Source organism: Hippocampus guttulatus, chromosome 7, assembly GCF_054856545.1.
Source record: "Hippocampus guttulatus isolate MCC_2025c chromosome 7, RoL_Hgut_1.0, whole genome shotgun sequence".
NCBI lineage: Eukaryota > Metazoa > Chordata > Actinopteri > Syngnathiformes > Syngnathidae > Hippocampus > Hippocampus guttulatus.
Window position 1 is genome coordinate 4,976,556 of NC_141267.1, and position 17,477 is coordinate 4,994,032.

At 39.6% G+C, this 17,477-nt stretch overlaps 1 protein-coding gene across 1 annotated transcript in view; it reads right to left on the bottom strand.

The window, feature by feature from the left end:
• Window positions 1-17,477, bottom strand: part of col24a1 (collagen type XXIV alpha 1) — a 130,052-nt gene that overhangs the window by 14,243 nt on the left and 98,332 nt on the right. Inside the window, exons 38-47 of the mRNA XM_086115661.1 lie at window positions 16,922-16,975; window positions 16,718-16,825; window positions 16,022-16,075; window positions 14,786-14,839; window positions 14,631-14,687; window positions 13,237-13,290; window positions 12,140-12,193; window positions 9,595-9,648; window positions 3,234-3,287; window positions 932-1,039 (exon numbers count right to left, since the gene is read on the bottom strand). Coding sequence (XP_085971787.1) covers window positions 932-1,039; window positions 3,234-3,287; window positions 9,595-9,648; window positions 12,140-12,193; window positions 13,237-13,290; window positions 14,631-14,687; window positions 14,786-14,839; window positions 16,022-16,075; window positions 16,718-16,825; window positions 16,922-16,975 — 651 coding nt within the window. The remainder of the gene's footprint in view (window positions 1-931; window positions 1,040-3,233; window positions 3,288-9,594; window positions 9,649-12,139; window positions 12,194-13,236; window positions 13,291-14,630; window positions 14,688-14,785; window positions 14,840-16,021; window positions 16,076-16,717; window positions 16,826-16,921; window positions 16,976-17,477) is intronic.

The following is a 17,477-nucleotide window of genomic DNA, read 5'->3' on the forward strand; positions in this document are numbered from 1 at the left end:
TCATTGGCCTTACATTGCATTGGACAGTACAGTAAAGTTAACCTCATTCACTCCGGATTGTTCTATGCTGCCATAGTGTATATGTGAGACCAAAAGCTAATCTTTTTTTAGCCTTGTCCGGTGTCTTATGAGCGGTAACCATTTGCACCGAGAGGATTTCCATCTACGCACTTTTGACCATTCAATCAAAAAGTAATAGCATTCGTGTAGTGTTTTTTTTCTTTTTGACTGGTAATAACTCCGAAAAACATTTCATTTACAGAAAAAAAGAAATAGCAACACTACCTGTGGTATTTATTTAATTTTAACATCTTAAAATAAAAATAGCTTTCACCACTAACATAAGTGAAGTGAACTTCGGGCCACACCCAATCAGCCAATCACAGATGCAACCAGCAGTGGCATGTTCTTTGAACTAACAAGGAATTAGCTCATTTTTGGCAAACACACTAAACTACGAGATATACTGCGGTCATGCCGAATGGGTGTTGATCTATTCTTGTTATGCAATTACGGTACGTATAAAGTTAATACAGTTTGCGCAAACACACATAGACGCGCACATGCACGCACGGACACATTCATCAACAAGGTTAACTCGCACTTAAAATGTACAAGGAAAGGGCAAGGAATCTCGACTGAAAATCAAAGCTGTGAGTTATTTTTCTTGACGTTGAAACTCATTTGTCAGCTAAACTCTAAACTGTTAAATGGTGACCACATCTGCAGAAGAAAAATAGTCCCCGAGCAGATCCATTGTGATATAATATAATGACCAGAAGGAATGTTTAAATGAACCAAACAGGATTTCTATGAATGAATTGAAGCAGTCACCTCCAGTGATTTAGCAATGTTACAATGATAAACATTTATCATCTTCGGTACACATATTGTCATTGCCTTTAAAATGCTCACTGATATCCATAAGTACCTGTCTTCCTTGTTTTCCGGGTAATCCTGGTAAACCAGTGAGTCCTGAAGGACCATCAGCTCCGGGATAACCCTTCATGCCTTTGGGTCCAGGTAAACCAAATGGCCCCTGCAAATAATAGCAGAATTAATGTGACAAAATGTTCCCACTCCCTGTCCGAAAATGTTCTGTAAATTAAGTTCATAGCTGATTTCATTAGAATAATTTCTGGACTACTAAGTGCATGTGAAGAGAAGCCAGGCCCACCAACCCCACCCCTAAAATTACAATTACTTTGCATAGTTAACTACTGACTAAATGAAGGAAGAAGGAGACAAGCAAGACTTCTCAGGATATTTATCCCATTGTGGATTTGAGCCCACAAAGTTTCTGTGCCTTTTTGTTGAATCAATTGTCTTCATAACTTTTGTTTTTCATTTATTGATTTCTAATGCCGTTTGTATTTTGGCCAAGGAATAAACCCTGTATTTTTATCGACTTAGTGTCGTGCTTCATGCTACATCCTGAGGGAGCTACATATGAATCAATATTCAGATTTTTTGGACATAGTATTTTAAATGTTCGTAAAGCGCCTTGTTACAGCTGCAGCGGTTGTGAAGGCTCTATATAAATAAAGCTGTATTGTATTGTATTCCCTTTGGCGTAGCTCCATCAAGTGGTTCCACAGCCACTATTGTAGCTTCTATTCTATGCGCCTTATATTTGGGTGCGCCCTATATATGAAAACAGTTTTAAAATAGGCCATTCATTAAATGTGCACCTTATACTCTGGCGCCTTATACTTTTTTTAAATTACTGATTACTTAATAAAAAAAATGACACCTGATTTTGACTTTTAAATGTCTGGGAAAAATTTGGTATTAAATGGGTTAACAAACCAACTAAACAGTGACTGCCATTTTGTCATTACCATCAAATGTATAACAAATAAGGACGAGCCCAAATTGATTAGTTTGATTCAGTGTTTTATGTTACACCACAGTCAATAAGGTATCTACACATCCAGCCATCAATTTTCTTTCAACTATGAACCTCATTAAGGTTGTTTGGGCGAGAAGCATGGAACACCTTGGAATGGTCGCAGGCTACTTGCAGGGCACATATAGACAAAAAGCAACTCACTCAACTCTTCTCTTAAGGACAATTAACCTATGGAATATGCTTTGTGTGAGGACAGAGCCACACAGAAAGGACAGAGCCAAGATGTGAACCCCAGCCCGTAGAAATGTGAAGCAAACATGCTAATCACTCTTTCAGTGCGTTGCCAGTTTTATATGTGGAAAGCGTGACATTTAGCCTGTCAGGACGTACTAAATACCTTGGTAAATTGTACCGTTACCTGGTTCCACCCGACCAGACATTTTCAGGACACTTATTCTATTCATGGTTACAGCTGAATCACAGTTGCGGTCACAGGTTTGCATATCCATGCGGAAAAGTTTTCTCTTATTTGGGGATAGCCGTCAGATGAAACCCGTTTCATTATATAAGTGTATACGTCCTTTTTAAATCCTAATGACAGTTGAAATCAAGATAGTGGCCAGTGTCCAATTGTCCTGATAATATAAATACAGTACATGACGACACACACAGGTTGAAACGACTATCAAGGATACGTTTCCACACCCGTGGATTGTTTGATTTAATTAGCGTCGGTGTATACACAGTATAATCGTTGAGTTCCTTGGCTATTGCACATTTTAACCATGGCTGCACTGACTTTGCTGGATCCTGAGCCATGGGGAAAGCAAAATAACTGTCAAAGGAACAGTGAGAAAAGCTAGTTAAACTTTAGAAATCTGGAGGAAGACATACAAATACGTCTCAAGATTTGAAAAGGCCATTCGCTCGTGTTCAAACTCTCGTGAAGAAGTAATAAAAAAAAATTGTGGTTCTGCTAATACCGAGCCACACTAAGTTCGACCAACAGAAGTTTTAGCTATAACTGCCATGAGAATTATTTGAATGCAAAGAGAAACCTAAAAGCAACTTCAACCGAAATACAGACTCTGCAAAATAAATAAATACATAAATAAAGTGGCTGTTTCAAGATGCGCAAGAAAGTTGTTCTTCAACAGAAAATGGACTGCACAGTCAATTTGAATGAAAAGTGATGTTGCTGTTATTTTATGTGAAACAGTTATTGTTAGCCACTCGGGCTTTCGTAAGGACATGTAGGGGTAGCAAATAATCTAAAATTGTCTCATATGGTCCATCAAAGTGAAAGTGCACTTCATTCTACTTTTTTTTTCGTGATTTGTCTGAGGACCAAGTTATTGGACTGAAGCGATGTGATACTCACTTCAACTCCAGGAGCACCATTAAGGCCCCTCGCTCCTTTCTTCCCCGCAGAGCCCTGAACAAACATACAGCAAATAAAACATACTAAAACATGAAAAAAGACATGTTAATGTATTTCATGTTCACCTCAGGGAGGAATGGAAAATGTCAAAACCTTTCAAGATCATGTCTAACGTGAGCATCACGAAGAGCCCAAAAACATGATGTCCTGTTTTCAGTGGATACAACAGTGAAGTTTTCTTTTGCAAATCAAAAACAACAAAAAAGCAAGTGGCTTCTGAAAGTATATAACACAATTTGCATTCGACAAATAAGCTCTTATTTTTCTTTAATATATAGAAAGAGTCACTGTTAATGTCTAGCCATACATAAAACCCTTTTGTGTAAAACAGACAGACAACAAGACATAAATGTTCCTTTTTTTCTGGACCGCTAACTCAATGCTCCATCTCCCCATTTTTTTTCTCTTTGACACAAATGAAACTCATCTTAACTGAAGCCAAATGTTCCTAAAGCATTTGAACTCATTATATAACTGGAATGAAAATCTGGATTTTTTTTTTTCTCAACTGTTGGGTTACATTGAAAATGAACAATACATTACGGAGGTAGTTGAATGATGTTCATTATTTAATGGAGGAAAATAAGTTACATAATCAGGACAAAAATAAGTTCATAAAACAGATGCAGTAGGAAAAAAAAATCTACAATTGCCAGATAGAGTACACATTACTACAAAAAGGAAGGGAGCCTGGAATTTTGTATGTCCATCAAAATCATTAATACTAATTTGAAGTCTTTTTACAACATATTCTACAGCTAAGACCGACTTCCATTAGGTGCCTCATATTACGAGAGTTAACTGCCCCTTTCTTTTTTTAATAAAACTGAGCTAAGCCATGAAGCACAAAAATAACCACCCATGACGGCTAGGGTGCGCAGAGCACTAACCGCTGAGCTAAAGGTCAGGGACGTTAGATCTACAAATCCCTTGATAACTGCAATGGAAGGTACTGTACAAATCAGGCTGGCATCTGTTATACAATAAGCCAAAGTATTTTCATGTTCGAGATGTGGATCGACCTTCCTCGTATACGCCCCTTCTACCCTAACATGCACATTAATCATTTATTGTTCGGCCGATTAACGTGCACCTAATATATCGGCGGGCATTCCGTCTGTCAGTCTGTCGCTGACGGTCATCCCGTTTTGCTGTTGATTGGAGAATGATGGGAGAAATAAGTAAAGAAAGAAAAAATGATGGACTAAGCACTGACGGTGATTGGTGCTTACGTCTAGATTTAATCCACAATTTAAAAGATACTGTCACACCTTTTGTTTGAACACGTATGTTGATTATTCAAACATTAAATAACGTTTACACTCAGTATTTGATTTGGATTCAAAGACAGCAGCCATACTAATTAGAAGTGTAGTGAACAAAAGTTTGGAGGGGAAAAAAAATGATGGAGATCCCAAATATCTGTTTTGAAGCCTGTTTTGAATTGAGCAAAAAGTCCATCTGAGTTCAGAAATTTGCTAAATTGATTAAAAACTACTTTCTTGACAATTGTGGTTAAGAGAAGGTGTAAGAGGAGTTTATAATTAGCGATGAAAGAGTTCTCTTTTGGGCAGGGTTTGATTCCGGCTCAAAAAAACACTGTAGTGAATAAAGATAATTCCTTTTTAGAGGGAAAAATAGATTCTTCCACTTTGTGCTCAATGGGCGATTTATGTAGACATTACATTAATGCTCTTCAAGTAATTAAAAATTGGTCACATGACAAGTTTCTTTTTTGTGGTTCTAAAGGTGGAGATGTTTTCTTTCATTACTTAAGAATTTCAAAGTGGCCCTTTCATCCTTTCAGTTTTCTGGATCGGCCCTCAAATGAAAAAGTTTGGACGCCCTTGGTCTGTACAATATATTTCAGGAGATATTGATATTGCTACCCTTTTTTGGGGGGTGCTTTCTACGCTCTTGCCTCTGGGCTTACTAAGTGCGAGGCTTGCCTTGTCATAAAGATTTGGAGACGTTTTTTGGTGCACCTGATGGGGCAGCATTGAATTTCTTGACAAAGGAAGAATCAATGGAGATTGCAAAGCACAATAGAATTGATTTTGATGATGACGTCTTATACTGTTAATTAAAAGCAGATGTGAATCTGTCACTGTTTGAGATAGCGGTGCTGCCAAGGCATACAGGAGTTTCAGTGGCTGAACAATTGTGTGTTTTTTTACACTCTCCTGTGAAGCAGAAGGGGCTCCAATTTGAGCAGGGAGGAGAATTTGTTAGAATTTGTAAGTGGAAAGTGCCAGGCTTTGAGTGTTGAGGGAGTCTACTGCGCACGGGTTAGGAGCTGTGCGCAATAACTCTGAGCCGTCTTCTAACTTGGGCTATGTTCCCCAATTCAAAGAGCGGGATCGGGATACAGCTCGAGGCTGGCCTGATGCTAAAAGGACTGGACGAATTCAATGCATGCTCAAGGACAGGGAAGGCGCAAGAGGCGTATTCTACTGTCTGTGCGAAGGACAATTTCACATATGAGGGAGTGAAGTTTGCGGTGCAGCAGGGTCATCAGTTGATAGCAGAAGGTGTGGAGACTGCAGTTTTGTCAGGAATTACCATGAGCCGGGTAGTGTAATCTGGACTGCACAGTTGGTAGATGATTTTACCCTGACACATCAGTGTTTTGGTTCAGGCGTGCATCTCTCGTGTCTGGGGTTGATTTTGACAGCTTGCGGGCGTTGGATGGAAAGGTTAGCGCAGCACGCAAACTTGTGAGTCAGTCAGGATGTTCATGAGAGGGAGACGTGTGCCATTACTATCGGAAGTTGGGCCATTGGAAAGACAAGTGTCCATTGTTGAGGAGTATGTCGCCGATTATGTCGTGTGTGAATATGCCGCTGCGAACAATGGAGAATTCTGTGAGGTCTAGTGTCCAAGAAGGGTTTGAGCCCTTCATTTTGACTGCACATGTCGCTCGCAGGGATTTCCTAATATGAACACATTGCAACACAAATACAATCTATGGTGCTTTCACAACAGCTGCAGCTGTAACAATGCACTTTACAGAACAGTTAACAAAAAAAAAAAACATGACAGAACACAGTCGTAAAAACTATGCCTGCATTTATAGATGAAAGAGGAGACAATTAAAGTCTCCTTTCAACAGTAGATAAGAGATGTAATGTGTGACCGAAAGAAATGTCAAAACGTGCATGGCGTTCCAGATGTCGGCTACAAGCTCAAGTTTCAAGTAAACAAGAAGCTGTAGCGTCCATTGACGATAAAAGAAATTGGTTCACTTCTCCTGTCAAATTTAGATCGGCATCAATTCCAAGCGGCGACAGAGACAGACACAGATTCTACTTCGACGAATGTTGTGGCCAAAATGCTGAAAACAGTCCACAATGAGTCCACATGGACAACAAACACCATTTGACAAAGTGTTGCGTGACACTGGGGCTAAACAGCCCTTTATATTGGGGTCTGTTTTGCCTTTTTGGAGTGTGTCACAGGCTAGCAATGTCATTGTGCTCCATGGCATGCAAATGGGCTGGGTTCCTGTGCCTCGTTATAGTGTGGTTCTGGAATGTGATTCCTTTAGCAGTTCATCCTGCGTTGCCTGTTGAAGGCATGGGTATGCTATTGGGCAATGACGTGTGGGTGCAACATCTTTGCTGTTAACCTCAGAAATACTGTTGTTGGTGAGGATATTTTCTCAATTTGTGTTGTAACGTGTGCTCAGGCTACAAAAGTTGTAAGCCAATGGTTGGGGCGCCTGCTTCAGTGGAGTCTGTGGTGTTGACTATGTTTCCTGTTGCCGTGTCTGAAGGGGATTGGTTGACACGCTGAAAAGTGACAGTTCCATTTGGTCATTACAGGAGAAGTTTGTGACTTCAGATAAGATTCGAGATTTATGTCAGGGGTTATTTTGTGTGAGACTTCATGTTTGTTCTGCCATGCGTGCCATTTTAAACCTAATCAGATTATTAAAATGCATCCGATTCCTGTTTTGCATTAGCCGTTTAAATATTTGCTTGTTGTTGGTTGTTGTGGGCCCTCTGTCCGCTTCAAAATCTGGATGTAATTGTTGACTGTGATGTGTGAGGCTACACATTATTCGGCAGTGTTTCCGTTGCGCGCTCTAACCACAAAAGTGGTGGTAAAGGCCCTTCACAGTTGGGTTCCGTTTTTGGTATACACAATGTTATTCAAAGTGATTGCAGGCCCAATTTTACATCTCACGTTTGCCCAGGTTTTAAAGCGACTCGGGATCAAGCATAATCAGTCAACTACATATCATGCACACAGTCAAAAAGCATTGGAGCGTTTCCATCAGTCGTTAAAATCGTTGTTACATGTGTTTTGTGTTGAGTTGGACAAAGATATGGAGGCGGGACTTCCACAACTGAAGCTGATGACCTGATGAGGCTGTGCTATCAAGGGTTTAGCCCTAATGATCTTGTTTTTGGTCAGACCTTTGGCTGTGTTGAAGAATGAATCCTTGTCTTCTTGGATGTACCATGTAATTTGATTATGTGACTGGTTTTTGGTATCGCTTATATTCCACAGATTGTTTGGCCTGAGGCGAAACACAGGTTGGCTCAAAGAAACATGAAAGTTCAGTATGATCAGAAAACGGGGTCCATTATCTTCAGTCCCAGAGATCAGTTTCTCGTTTTGAAACCTCTTGTAAGTTCTCCTTATCAGGCAAGATACTCGGGCCCGTTTGTTTTGAGGGAGAGGGTTTCTGATATTTTTTTATCATTGATCATCATTTGATCATTGGGTTGGAGGAAGTCCATGCAATTTTGTCATTTGAACCTGTTAAAACTGTACGATCTATCGGTAGCAGTGACGGTTGGGCTGGTTTGACTCCAACTCTTAGTGTGGATGTCTGCGGTGTGCTCCAGGGGGATGATGGTGTCCCAGGTCCTGACTACAGTGTGTTCAGTAGAAGATTAAACAACTCTGTGTCACTTGGTCTGCTTGATTCCCTCCAGTCTCACCTACTGTACCTGCATCACAGAGTTCAGTTGGTCTTCATGCTTTGTTCATGACATTGATCAGGGGGAAGCATGGCCCAATAGACAGCGTTTCTATTGTGTGTCTATGGATAAACTCAAGTTTCTGGACAAGGAGGTGTAATGGTAGTGCAGTTCCGTCATTGTGGTCTTGAGCCTCTCCTTGCATTTTTGTGCCGAAACATGATAGGACGTTGCGATTTCGCTTTGACATGTGGAAGGTAAATTCCGTAACAAAGACTTGTTTTCCTTTGCCCAGGATTGATTGAGTGGGTTCTGCAAAATTTACCACCAAATTCGATTTTTTTAACGGAGTTCCTGTCAGACCAGCCTACCTCGCGCCAAAGTTTGACATGACCCAAGCAGGCATAAATTAGACAATTGTCAGTCATTGAATTGCCACCTGCACCGGTCAGATGCCATCGGACACCTCCTCGCTATGTTGATATTCGCATTCCCAGATGTACTGGGAATCTTGCATTTTCACAAACATCATGATGAGACAGTTTTTATGCTTGAGCGCAGCTATGAAAGTAGGGCCCTTAATGTTACTGGTTTGCTGTTGGATTGTTCAAAATGTACAATCAATAAAAATTCCAAAAGAGTACATTGAATTCTTGGCAATACCCATTGGTCACATCTTCTGTCTCAACAATCTCTGATAGACTATCCTTATAAGGCAAATGAATGAAAACATCCCTCAGTCAAGTCTTCTGTGTCAAGACTCTCTGATAGGCTATAATTGTTAAGGCATGATGTGTTTCGAAAATAATGCATACAAATAAAATAAGAGACATTAGATGGGGCCAGAGAGGAATGATTTTTCCAAAGATCATTTGAATTCTCCTATCAGGTCATACAGTGTTTATATTCTATATATACTGTATATATATATATATATATAAATCCTCATCTCACCCCTCGGGTGGTGTCCGTCCCTCATTCAGCTCGGGTCCTCTACCAGAGGCCAGGAAGCTTGAGGGTTCTGCGCAGTATCCTTGCTGTTCCCAGCACTGCACATTTCTGGACTGAGATGTCCGATGTTGTTCCCGGGATCTGTTGCAACCACTCATCTAGTTTGGGGGTCACTGCCCCGAGTGCTCCGACCACCACAGGCACGACTGTCACCTTTACCTTCCAGGCTCTCTCCAGCTCCTCTCTGAGCCCTTGGTATTTCTCGAATATATATATATATATATATATATATATATAATTTTTTTTTTCGAGAAATGTGCTGAAGAAAGCCACACTCGAAGGGGGGGTTATTTATATATTCAGCACATTTCTGATTTACTCCATTCTATACTACATCCAAGGGATCTCAACAAACTCACCAGAGCGCCCATCTCGCCTTTCCGACCTGGCTCCCCTGGTAAACCTGGTGATCCCTGAACCGAGAAATAGAAATAATCCGGTGCTTTACTTTCATACAGAGAATACTATCATTCACATCAAATAGTGATACATATCCAGTGCCGTGAAAAAGTACAGGGTGTCCATAAAGTCTCTTTACCATTTCAAAAATGTATTAAAAATGCAATTGATTCGATATTTTACTCAGATTTGTTCTATTGTATTCAGTGTTTATTAAAGTTTTTTTTTACCTCTTTTAATGCACTTCTACATGGGCACCATTAGTTGCACGAAGCACATCAGGACGGTACTCGATTTCTTGCCCTGTTTGCTGTAGCCTCATCAATTGTGGCAATGGCATCAGTCATCCTTTGCTTTTGGTCTGTAATGTCCCTTATCTTTGTTCAATACATGATATCTTTAACATAGCCTCATAGAAAGAAGTCCAGGGGAGTGATGTCTGGTGAACGTGGCGGCCAAGGAATTGGCCCCTCCCCAATCCACCGGTCTGGAAATGTTTGATTGAGGAACCCACGAACATGCAGCCCCCAATGTGGTGGTGCACCATCTTGCTGAAAAATTATGGTTGGTTGAAGGTCATTCAGTTGTGCTGCCACATATTCAGTTAAAAGGTCAAGGTAAACATTTGCAGAAATTGATGTCTCGTTGAAGAAAAATCCAATTATTCGATTGCACATGATCCCACACCACAAATGCAATGTGATTAAAAAAAACTTTAATAAACACTGAATACAACAAATCGGAATATAATATCTAATCAATTGCATTTTTAATAAATTTTTGAAATGGTAAAGAGACTTTATGGAAACCCTGTATTTGCCCTCTTCCTGATTTCTGTGTTCTTTGCATATTTATCACGCACAAAGATTTCAGTTCATCAAACCAATTTTAATATCACACAGAGACAACCCAAGGAAAATGCAAAATGGAGTTTCTAAATGGCACATTAATTTATTTAGACAAGAAATCCAAACCTACCTGTCCCTATGTGAAAAAGTATTTGTCCCCTGAACCGAATAATGGCTTGTGCCACCCTTGGCAGCAGTAATGGAAATCCAGTGTTTGCGATAATAGGGGATGAGTTATTCACGTTACTGTGGAGGAATTTTGGCCCACTCTTCTTCACAAATTTGCTTCAACTCTGCCATATTGGTAGATTTTCTAACATGAACTGCCCGTTTAATTAAGGTCATACCACAGCATCTCAATTTTTTATTACATCATAACAAAATTTTTGTTAACTTTTCTTTTGATGGCGGCGGGGACACCCGCAGCGGCTCCTCTTGTTTCTTGTTTTATGTTGAGAGGGAAGAAATTTCATCATCATTTGACAATAAAGTTATATCCAATCCAGTCCAATTGGATTCAAATCGGACTTGGTCACCCCAAAAGCTTGATTTTTTTTCTTCTTTTTTGCAGCCATTCAGAGGTGTGCTTGCTCATGTGTTTCAGTGTTCCATCAGTCCCACCAAGTTGTCCTGATCATGAGGTAGCAATACACCCACGGACCATCATGCTTCACTGTTGGCATAATGTTCTAATCAAATGCTGTGCCATTTTTACCCCAGACAGGCAGCACATGTTCCAAAAAGTTCCACTTTTGACTCATCAGTCCACAGAATGTTTTTCCCAAAGTCTTGAGGATCATCAAGATGTCCTTTGGCAAATGTGAGACGACCCTTTGTTTTATTTTTGGACAGCAGTGATTTTCGCCTGGTAACTCTCCTATGGATGCCATTCTTGGCCAGTGTCATTCTTATGGTAGAATCGTGAACACTGACCTGAACTGAGGCCAGCGAATTCTGGAGTTCTTTGGGTGTTGTTTTAGGTTTTTTTGCGACCTCTTTGATGAGTCGTTGTCGTACTCTTGAAGTAATTTTAGCTGGTTGACCACTCGTGGGAATGTCTACCACTATTTCTGGTTTTATCCATTTGTGGGTAATGGCTCAGACAGTGGTTTGCTGAAGCCCCAGAGTTTTGGAAATGGCTTTGTAACCTTTTCCAGACTAATATTCGATTTTTTCCCCCCTAATTTCTTCTTGAGTTTCTTTGGATCATTTATGTCATTTCTTGATTCAACAAATGTGGTTCCACGGGGTTGCCTGTGAAATTGAGCTCAGCTTTCCCAAAATGTCATTACTTACGGTTTCTTTTTGATTTAATAAGGGCAGGGGGGCCAATGACGTTATCACATCAAGACATGTAGTTTCACTGTGATATTAAAATTGGTTGGATTAACTGAAACCTTTGTATATGATAAATATGCAAAGAACACAGAAATCACGAAGAAGGCAACGACTATTTCACAGCACTCCACACTGTGAAATTGAGACTTGAGTAGGAAACAACACCGCTTATGGCCGTAATTCATAATATGGTACTTTGTTAAGAAACTATGTTATATGTTAATGTAAGATAAAGTTGATTTAACTTGCAAATATGTGTCACAAAAAATATTTTTTTTATACTTTGCAGACCTATCCCTGCAGAGGTTTACTGACTTACAGGTGGGCCTGATGGTCCTATCGCCCCACGTGGTCCAGTGGTACCAATGTGTCCCTGAAACATAATATATCAATTATTCATTGATTTTTAAAACATTTTTTAACGCTTGTTTCGAGCGATCTAGTAGCAATGACAAATGGACTGTCATTGCTACTAAAAAATGATGATAAAAAACTTTGGCCCATAGCTTTTATGGTCAGGTAATGCACCACTTGTGTAATGTCATCTCTTGCTGTGCCATTCATGTCGTTTTTAATTGTAATCGAAATCTTAACATTTTCTGAATGTCATTAATCATTGACACTGTATTTGCAATCATGATATGTTACCAGTAAATACACAAAGTACATTTTTTCAAGGAATTGAAGTACCGTATATATTTTTATTATTATAATAGCCTCTCTTTGCTGATTTCCTAGTGTAAATGTTATTGGTTGAGGGTGGTGGAATTTGGCGCCTGATGATGTGCAATACGTGCGTGCACGAAGACCGACTGCACATTTCACACTTTCAATGAGAGTCGATCAGCGATGTTCTGTGCATCCAAATCGGACATGATCTAAACCTTTGAGACGCCAGAGATAAACAAATTCATTTTATTCATCAAAAACTGTATACTATTTATCCTGCTCATCTAAAAACAATAGAACATGTATTCCAAAGTATTTTTAGAGTACAATTTCATTTTTGCTCTGATGGTTGTTTCTCTTTGTGTCTGGTGATTGGCAGGGCGACCAGTTTACACTGCATCTCGCCCAAAGACAGCTGAGATCGGCTCCAGCGCACCCGCGACCCGAATGAGAATAAGCAGTTCAGACGTATTCAATATTTCATTTGCATGATTTAATTTTTGTCCCGTGTGACTCAGCAATTGACGAGACACCACTGAGCCACTCCATGATTATAATAAAAATGCTTAGTACATATACAGTAGTAGATAGCCTAACAATGGTCTATTTTTTTGCAGCTGTAATCAAATGCAAAGATTCCTGTCCATGATTTTGTCACTCTGGTTCTCTGGGCATTTGTTGATTCAATATAATGTGTTTTCAAATTATGACAGACATTTATGTCAATCCTGTTTTTCTTTTTTCTACCTGATATCCTTCATCTCCTGGTACTCCACGATCGCCCCTTCCTCCTGGTGTCCCCTGTTTAAAAACAAATGTACTCAAAATAAACTTCAAAATGTTTCATGAACTAATACAGCTTAAAATAATGCAAAGACTATATTAACACTTCAACAATGAAGTGATCTATGACTAGAGCCGAATTCAATGGTGTCCAAATAATGACCATTTGGGCCATTTGGAAACCACGTGCCTGTTTTTCGCGCAACCGACTGCCCGTTTTTTCATGGTCGTCGGCTTGTAGTAGAAATACTGTAACCTTTCAAGCAGCCTGTGTTATTTGACTGCATTGGACTTCTTACAGTGTAATTCCCTGAACAACTTCAACAACTACTAACTCTCATTAATTTGTTTTATATAGTGTCATTCTAGACATGCAAAAGTGCTCAGAAACTATTTCAACAACATAACATTTAAATGTTATGTTAAATGTCATTCTTCCATGGGATAAAAGCTATTTAGTTTCTATTTCTATTACTATTGTTGTGAAGCAGAATTCACCAAGCGTTGGCAGCTCACACCTGCAACATTGAAGGCCACATGAGGACATCATGAACAGCGAGCCTATATAAGCTTTTGAGGCTGCACAATTAACAAACCATAAAAAAGATTGATTAACAATCGAGGAAGAAGCAATTTGCCACAGAAAGATGACATGGGTGAAAATCCACAATACAAATGCTTAATGTATTTGTATGGATTGGGTAACAATCTCGTTCACTTGTTGGGTACATGTTGAAGCTTATGTTTACTTGCATTTCCCTTTTTAACAGCTATTGCATATAATCGACAAACCGCACAAACTAAACCATGTCACAGACTCATTTTGACCTATGATATGGATACAACAGTGGAAAAGTTAATATTTTGATGGCATGGGACCTTGAAAGAATGTATGCCACATATACATACACATTATAAAGTACATATAATCGCTGAGCATATCTTTACCTACACTGAAAGGTTTCACAATGTTTCATAAATTAAAGATAAAGGAGTTAAGAGTGGCCCTCGCATAAATGTGGCCTTTGAAGTTTGAACATGCCTCGTGTGATTGGATTGGTGTAACTTCATCATAAACCCAATTTACAGGCAAACGTGTTTTTGTGGGATTAGAGCTGTCAGGTCTAAACTCTAATTGATGAATTAACTAAGAGGGTGTTCCTTGAACATTAGTCCATTAGGTGTATGTCATGTAAATGTGTTTACTTCATGGTAAAAAGTGTCACTTTGATTCCCATAACATTATTATTATTTTGTTTTTGTTGTTGTTTTTTCTTGTTTTTTTTTACTGTACACGTTTGAACGGAATGTGGGGGTTACGAGATCAGAAATTATTTTGAAAGCAAAGCAAGACCTACTGGTTCACCTAAGGGCCCTGGTGGTCCTGGAGTCTTATTGTCCTCGCCTGGATAACCCTGAAATAGAATAAATACGGTACATACATCAACCTTTACCTCCCAACTAATGAGCTTGACAGAAGCTTAAAATTAGAAAAATGAAAGGTCCATGTTACCTTTTCACCTTTGGGGCCTGGGGGTCCAATGGGCCCCTGCTTACCAGGATGACCCTGAACAGACCCAAAAAAAATCTGAATATGAATCACAATTATTTAATAAAAATGCATACTTCTCAACATTCAATGACCAAATCTAGTACTGTAGGATGTAAAAACCAAAATGCAGCTCATGACACACTTGACTTTTTTTGAATTGTTTGGAGTTTGATCATCAGTAAGCAGTTGAGGTGATATAATAAAAAATAGAGTACTGAAATACAGACAGTGATTATTTTTTAAAATGTCAGCATGTACAGTAATCCCTCACCACTTCACGCTTCATGTTTTGTGGCTACAGTGCTTGGTGGGGTTTTCCAAAATAATGTAATCAGCCGAAGCAATGTGTCCCGGGTAAGTGGGCGCTGGTCCCTCCACGGATGGCACAATTAACAGGAATACATTGCTTCAACGGTGGGGCTGGTTCGCACGTCGGGGAGCCTTATTTTAAAGGTTTTCCAACCCTGTTAGCCGTTTTTAGACATGTCACAAGGAAGCAGTGACAGCTCAGACAAAGGCTGAAGTGACAGACAAAACTGTCAGCTAGGTTAGAGGTTGGTTTTTTTTCTTCACTAAAAAAGACTTTGGTCTGATAAAAAAGAAACTTTAAACCAATTTCAACTAATAAGAACACAAGAATTTAAAAACCTCGGCTACACCATCAAGTGCCCCCAGCAGAAGAGTCTCTGAGTGAACCTAAAGCCTGTACTAGTCAAATGAGAGCTGCCTTCAACGCCACCAACACAAGTCTACTTGCTTCTCTCAGAAGGCCGTTTTGATGAATTACTGTTAAGGCTTTGTAATAAATGATTTCAGTATAACCCTACCTTTTGGTTTTCACCTTTCACGGGGGATTTCTGGTCCCCATTAACTGCAAAAGGCGAGGGATTACTGTAGACCTAACATGTCTCATTTGGATATGTGTTCCCCTTAGGTAATGATTATCAGATTAATCAATTACAAAAACTGTGAGGAAGCCACCAGACTGAGAAAGCCAGTGTCTGAATTTATGGAGACAAACCAGAACAACACTCCGGCAGACTGAATGAAGCTCAGGATATCAGGTTATTTGCTTCACACATTTTTGAATCATTGTATCCTAATTCTGTGGATATGTGATATTTATGGAAGGCTATGTGTGTGATTTGGCACTGTGTGCAAATATGTTCATATAAAACCACAAGGAGAACAACTCACCGTATATCCTGCCAATCCCGGCTGCCCTTCCATACCCGTGATGCCAGGCCGACCCTTAAAATAAAAACAAATTTAAAAAAAGCTCAGAGCTTGTGGCTACACTGCGGTTGAGCAAAATATCAACCTGGCCTCAACCACAAGCACATGCTGCGGTTTTATGATGAGCAGATAAATCTTTTCTCTTCACCTATCAAAACGTGTTTAAAACGGGTTTGGACAAAAAAAAAAACAACAACCCTGATTTTGTCAAGAAATGGATTTTCAAGAATGTATTCCCACCACCTGGAATTTCCTCTTATTTTTATATGCTCTCAAGCCTAAATAAATGTATCTATTCCATTCAAGACTTGACAATTTTGTGACAATGCTTTACTTAATGTATAAAAGGAGTACCGGTACATTTGCATGACTGAGTCCTCATGACCGTTTTTGTTGTACAATATGCAATGACAATAAATATTCAAATTCTCATTCCAGTTGTATATTTAAATACCCAAGATGCTATCCTGGACGAGTGTCATCGTCTAATGTTCCTCTGTGCTAATTATATTCGGATTACAAACACTGCACTTAACTTAAACAGTTTCAATATTTAGAGGACCTGGCGAATTCATTCATTCAATGTTCTGAACAGGCTTTCAACACTTTATCCGAAAACTTAAAATCACGTAAAAGGAAGAAGAAGTGGGAACTAACAGGAGGCCCTCGAGTTCCTCTGGCACCTTTTGGCGCCATCTCGCCTGGTAGGCCGATGTCTCCACGGTCTCCAGGTTCACCAACAAGACCAGAAGGACCTCTCTCACCCTGGGAAAAAGCACGGTTTTGTTAGCATCACATCTGACCTAAAAGGACATAACGCACAGGAAATGGAGCTTGTTAATAACGTTTTTATTTGGTTACCTTCTTTCCACTCCGTCCCCTGTTTCCTGGGGACCCTAGTTTACCTTCTGGCCCCTGTAATGAAAAAATACCGGACACAAAATCAAGGTTATTGATTAAAGAACACTAATTACAATGACACCCCACATATTTGTGGGTTGGTGTTCATGAATTCCCCTATATGCACGTTTTGGGGGGAACCTGTCTCCCATTATGAGCTGAAATTGTTTATGACTTTTGTGCTCAGGGTAAAGTTTTAAAAGCACTACTTTGTCTCTATCGCGTGGTAACTTGGTGCTAAGGAACTACGGTAAGTTGAAATGAATTGAGGAGCTTTATTCAGACTGTACTTTGCTGCCATCTTATAACATCCTTGGGCAATTACAAACACTTGTAGAGCAGGTGTCAATTATTCAAGCATTTTCTGTACGTCAGGGCAGCTCTTTGTCTTTATCCCTGCAGATGCGTATATCAGCTGCGAGACCAAATGATGTCATATCATCAGGATGAATTCTTTTGTGTCACTCTGTGTTCCTTTGTATTTGTTTTGCTGGTAGAAACAGAAGTCCTGACCGGG